This window comes from Myotis davidii, unplaced genomic scaffold (assembly GCF_000327345.1).
Source record: "Myotis davidii unplaced genomic scaffold, ASM32734v1 scaffold1251, whole genome shotgun sequence".
Lineage (NCBI taxonomy): Eukaryota > Metazoa > Chordata > Mammalia > Chiroptera > Vespertilionidae > Myotis > Myotis davidii.
Genome location: NW_006283138.1, coordinates 383,730 through 390,126, shown reverse-complemented (window position 1 = coordinate 390,126; position 6,397 = coordinate 383,730). Strand labels below are relative to the sequence as shown.

At 42.9% G+C, this 6,397-nt stretch overlaps 1 protein-coding gene across 6 annotated transcripts in view; it reads right to left on the bottom strand.

The window, feature by feature from the left end:
* Positions 1–6,397, bottom strand: part of WDR60 (WD repeat domain 60) — an 82,574-nt gene that overhangs the window by 73,301 nt on the left and 2,876 nt on the right. For 5 of the 6 annotated variants that reach the window (XR_001513584.1, XM_006753447.2, XM_015562844.1 and 2 more), the window contains exon 4: positions 5,071–5,162. The exons of the other annotated variant lie outside the window; for it this stretch is intronic. Coding sequence is in view for 4 of the 5 variants with exons in the window: in XM_006753447.2 (XP_006753510.1) it covers positions 5,071–5,162 (92 nt within the window). In the remaining variant the exon portion in view is untranslated. The remainder of the gene's footprint in view (positions 1–5,070; positions 5,163–6,397) is intronic. 6 annotated transcript variants of the gene reach the window in all.

Genomic DNA, 6,397 nt, shown 5'->3' with positions numbered 1-6,397 from the left:
CTGGCATGGCCTGGTGCCAGGGACCTGAGAGGGTTTGCTGAGTGAGTGAATAATGAATGAGTGAATGAGCGAATGAATGAGCGAGTACGTGAATGAGCGAGTACGTGAATGAGCAAGCAGCTACCAGTGGGGATAGTTCGCACTCCACTCTGGGCTGCCTGACGCAAACCCCGGGAAGCTCCCGCCCTGCTCTCAGTGGCCCAGCTCCCCTCTCCCGGCTGCATAGTTCACACACAGGGCAAAGGTGGCCCAGGTGTGCGTGTTGGCAGATCCATGCATTAGCACCCGCCAGCCTCGGATACCCACGGGAGGGCGTGTTTGTGGGCGTGGCTGGTGGTGGATGGGTGCATTAGCACCTGCCAGCCTCGGATCCCTGAGGGAGGGCTGTTTGTGGGCGTGGCCGGTGGCAGATTGCTGTGGTCCCGCCCGCCAGCCCTGGGTCGGGTCCCATACGGGCCGCCTGCCGCCCGGGTTGCAGATAGCAGTTGTTGAGTTTCTATAATTACAACATTGTTTCTAGGGTGCAGCTCAGAGGCCTGCAGCGGCAGGCAGGGAACCTTGGCTTCCTCCATCACTGGAGCAAGCAAGCCTCCTGTTCGCTTCATCTGCCTGGCTGCCAGCCGCCATCTTGGTTGGCAGTTAACTTGCATATCGTCCTGATTGTGTATCAGAGGTACGGTTAATTACCCTATTTGTCTTTTATTAGGATGAATGGGTTACCAACAAGATCAAAAAAGAAATAAAAAACTTCCTAGAAACCAATGAAAATAAGCACATAACAACCCAAAATCTCTGGGACACAGTGAAAGCAGTCCTGAGAGGGAAGTTCATAGCACTACAGGCCTACCTTAAAAAACACGAAAAATCAACAATGAACTATTTAGCCCTATATCTTAAGGAACTAGAAAGAGAACAATAAGAAAAGCCCAGGGTAAGTAGAAGGAAGGAAATAATAAAGATTAGAGCAGAAATAAATAATATGAAGAGTAAAAAAAAAAAAACACAAATAAAAAAATCAATGAAACCAAGAACTGGTTCTTTGAAAAGATAAACAAAATTGATGAACTGTTAGCCAAACTCATCTAGAAACAAAGAGAGAGGACCCAAATAAATAAAATCAGAAACGAAAGCAGAGAAGTAACCACTGACACCACAGAAATACAAAGGATTGTAAGAAAATATTATGAACAGCTATATGCCAACGAGCTGGACAATGTAAATAAAATGGATAAATTATTAGAAAAATACAATCTCCCAAAACTGAATCAGGAAGAATCAGAAAACCTGATTAGTCCAATAACAACTGATAAAATAGAAGCAGTAATCAAAAAACTCCCAGCAAATAAAAGCCCAGGTCCAGACAGCTTCACAGGGGAGTTTTCCCAAACATTCAAAGAAGAACTAACACTATACTCCTCAAACTTCCAAAAAATCCAAGAAGAAGGAACACTTCCAAACTCTTTTTATAAGGCCAGCATTATCCTAATTCCAAAACCAGATAAAGATACTACAAAGAAAGAGAATTACAGGCCAATATTCTTTATGAACATAGATGCTAAAATCCTCAACAAAATATTAGCAAATTGGATCCAGCCATACATTAAAAATACCATGACCAAGTGGGATTTAATCCAGGGATGCAAGGCTGGTACAGCAGTCACAAATCAATAAACGGGATACCTCACATAAAGAAACTGAAAGGCAAAAATCACATGATCACATTAATAGATGCAGAAAAAGCATCTGACAAAATCCAACACCCATTTTTTATAAAAACTCTCAGCAAGTCGGAATAGAGGGAGCATATCTCAACATGATAAAGGCCATATATGATAATACTACAGCCAACATCATACTCAGTGGGCAAAAACTAAAACCATTTCCCCTAAGAACAGGAATAAGAAAGGGATGTCCACTCTTATTCAACATAGTATGGAAGTTCTAGCCACAGTGATGAGATAAGAAATAAAAGGCATCCAAGTGGGAAAGGAGAAAGTGAAACTGTCATTATTCACAAATAACATGAATACATAGAAAACCTAAAGACTCCACCAAAAAACTACTAAATTTAATACATGAATTTGGCAATATAGCAGGATACAAAATCAACACCCAAAAATCGATGGTATTTTTATGCACCAACTAGAGGCCCAGTGCATGAAATTTGTGCACAGATAGGATCCCTAGGCCTGGCAGGCAATCAGGGCCAATTGGGGCCTTGCAGCTGCCAGCTGGGGCCTTCCTTCATTCCACGCCCCACCCATGGTCAGCATACGTCAAGCGAGTGATTGAACTCCCGGTCTCCCAGTCAAACTCCTGAGGGAACACTTTGCATATTAGCCTTTTATAGATAGGAGATATGAATTCTCAGAAATAGAAAGTAAATAAGCAACCCCATTTACCATTGCAACAAAAATAATTAAATACGTAGGAATAAACTTAACCAAAGAGGCAAAAGATCTGTATTCAGAAAACTGTAAGAGGTTGAAAAAAGAGAAAGAAAAAGATATAAACACGTGGAAGAATATACTGTGTTCATGGATTGGTAGAATCAACGTCATTAAGATGTCCATACTACTCAAGGCAATCCACAGATTTAAGGCCCCCCCATTAAAATACCAACAGCATATTTCACAGATTTAGAACAAATACTCCAAAAATTTATATGGAGCCAAAACAGATCCCAAATAGCTGTAGCAATTTTGAGAAAGAAGGACAAAGTTGGAGGAATCACAATACCAAATTTCAAGTTAAACTACAAAGCCACCTTAATCATAACAGCCTGGTACTGGCACAAGAACAGGCATATAGATCAAATAGAGGCCCAGTGCATGAAATTTGTGCACTGGTAGGGTCCCTAGCAGCTGCCAGCTACCATCGGGTACAACCTCTCTTCCCCCGGCCGGCCCCGCCCCCTGGTCATCAAACTCCCAGAAAAACTTCTGGTCAGGAGGACAATTTGCATACTATACTTTTATTATATAGGTTGGAATAGAAGAGAGACCCCAGAAATTGACCCAAGCCAATATGCTCAATTAATATTTGACTAAGGAGGCAAGAGCATACAATGGAGTCAAGGCAGTCTCTTCAATAAATGGTGTTGGGAAAATTGGGCAGATACTGGCAAAAAAATGAAACTAGACACCATCTTACACCATACATAAGAATAAGCTCAAAATTAATAAAAGACTTAAATGTAAGTCATGAAGCCATAAAAACCCTAGAAGAAATAATAGGCAACAAAATCTCAGACATCTCTCATAGCAATATGTTTACGGTACAAGCCTAGGGCAAAGGAAACTAAGGAGAAAATAACAAATGGGACCACATCAAAATAAAAAGCTTCTGCACAGCAAAAGAAACCATCAACAAAACAAAAAGGGAGCCTACTGCATGGGAGAACATATTTGGCAATGATACATCTGATAAAGGGTTAATATCAAAAATATATAAGAAAGTCATACAACTTAACAGAAGGAAGACAAACAACCCAATGAAAAAATGGGCAAAGGACCTAATAGACACTTCTCCAAAGAGGACATACAGAAGGCCAAGAGACATATGAAAAATGCTCAAAGTCACTGATCATCAGAGAGATGCAAATTAAAACCACAATGAGATATCACCTCACACCTGTCAGAATGGCTACCATCAACAAATCAACAAATGACAAGTGCTGGCGAGGATGTGGAGAAAAGGGAACCCTAGTACACTGCTGGTGGGAATGCAGACTGGTGCAGCCATTATGGAAAACAGTATGGAGTTTCCTCAGGAAATTAAATATGGATCTGCCATTTGACCCAGTAATTCCACTTCCAGGAATATATCATAAGAAACCTGAAACACCAATCAGAAAGAATATATGTACCCCTATGTTCATCTATACTAATGAAAGGGTAACATACTAATTAGACTGGGTTGACCAGACATCTTCTGGTTGTCAGTCCTCCTTCCAGACAAAGCCATGGTGGCAGGGGCCAAGGCAGAGGCAGTTAGCGGCGATCAGGCCAGCAGGGGAGCAGTTAGGGGCGATCAGGTCAGCAGGGGAGGGCAATTAGGTGTGATCAGGCCGGCAGGGGAGGGCGGTTAGGGGCGATTGGGCCATAGAAGGGGAGAGCAGTTAGGGGCAATCAGGCCAGTAGGGGAGTAGTTAGGGGTCATCAGGCAGATAGGCTGAGGTGGTTAGGGGCAATCAGGCAGGCAGGCCGAAGGAGGGTTGGGAGCCAGCAGTCCTGGATTATGAGAGGGATGTCCGACTGCTGGTTTAGGCCTGAATTTTGTGCACTGGGCCTCTAACTCAATTGAATACTATGCTGCTGTAAAAAAGAAGGATCTCTTACCATTTGCAACAGTATGGATGGACCTGGAGAGCATTATGCTAAGCAAAATAAGCCAGAGAAAGACAAATATCACATGATCTCACTTATATGTGGAATCTAATGAACAAAATAAACTGATGAACAAAATAGGTCCAGAGGGCATGGATGCGTGGAACCAACGGACAGATCTCAGGGGGAGGACGGGAAGAGATTAACCAAGGACATTGTATGCATATATGCATGGCCCATGGACACAGACAATGGGGCGGTGAGGGCCTGGGATAGGCTGGAGGGGATCAATGGGGGGAAAAGAGGACATATGTAATACTTTCAAAAATAAAGCATTTTTTTAAAAAAAAGGACTCCACTAGAAAGGGAACAAATGCAGCAGGTGGGTTTGCCACAGGTATCAGACATCAGCTTGCAGGACACACCTGCCACAGGAGTGCAAATGCCACGCGCCTGTCCTCCTGAGTCAGGTCACCGCCTGGGACACATCTGCTGAGGACACAGGAACAGGCCCTGAGGACATAACTAAAGCCTTTATGTAAGGCAAATGGGGGCGTCTACATTTACCCCGATCCAGCAAGTTCGCTTCCAGAAATGATCATAAGGACATAATTATGACTTAATGCAGAACTTACCCCCTGGGTGTCTTCTCAAGCCTCAAAGTCTATGTTACAAAATTTCCCCAATGCCTAGAACACTAACATGTCATTGATTTGCAGTGTTTGGGGCCTGGTATGCATACCTTCCTTTCTCGGTATCTTCTTTCTCTCTCTTCATCTCCTCTTTCAGAGTTCTCATCTCTCCTCTCATTCTCGTCAGTTCTTACTTTACTTACTATAAAAAGAAAACATACTTTTATTGTTTGTTTTTTTTGTTGTTAATCTTCACCAGAGGACATTTTTCTATTGATTTTTTTAGAGAGAGTGGAATCGAGAGGGAGAGACAGAGAGAGGAGCATCAATGTCGATTGGTTGCCTCCCGCATGCGTCCCAACCAGGGCCAGGGATTGAGCCTGCAACCGAGGTACGTGCCCTTGACTGGAATCAAACCCAGAACCCTTCAATCCACAGGCCGACGCTCTATCCACTGAGCCAAACTGGCGAGGGCAAGAAAACATACTTTTAACATTCCCAAACTTCAGACATCTTGCTGCAGTCTTTGTAAATACTGCATTACAAAATTATGTATTAACACATGAAAACATATTCTTCTATTAGACCACATTCTACAATCTCAAGAATGGAAAGTCCTGGAATCTAAACTAAAAATGAATCTCAGAGAGACAACAGGGGTGGGTGGGTGGCTAGGAAGAGATTAACCAAAGACCTTGTATGCACATGTGCATAACCCCTGGGCACAGACAATAGTGCAGGGAAGGCCTGGAGTGAGGGGTGGGGGTGGGCTACAAGCGGTCAATGGGGAAAAAAGGGGGATATCTGTAATACTTTCAACAATAAAGGTAAATTAAAAATTAAAAAATCATATACAAAAATGGAATAAAGGAGATGACAGTGGCACCTGCTAAGGAGGCAACCTGGCAGGTGCAGCCTAGGTGCTGGAACTCAGAGGCACCAGCCCAACGCACGCACCTTCGAGCCCTGTGTCGCCAACAGAGGTGCTGGGGCAGCACAGCGTCCAGAAAAACAACCCGCTGGGCAGACATTCCCGCCAAGTGCTCAGCTGCAAGTCACTGCGACCTCTGGACGAGCGGTCCAGAGACCAGCAGAGCCACACACACCCAGTGACAATACACACAGCTCCCTCCAATAATGAAAAACTAGACTTTCACATTTAAATCTGCCAAGACAAAAGTCATTAGGCTTAAAATGAAGAGAATCAACATTTTCAAAGATAAGGACAAAATTAAACATTCGGACAAACTGTTAAATATTGCTTAAAATAAAACTGATACTTCTGAGAAATTCTTTTACCAAAGAGCATAATGTTTGTTTATCTACAATGTGGATTGAGATTTACGAAGATAATTAATCGGGAATGTTTCAATAGTAAAACTCTAGCACATGAGAAAATCGTTACTCCTTTCATTCACTGAAATGAGTTCTAAAATA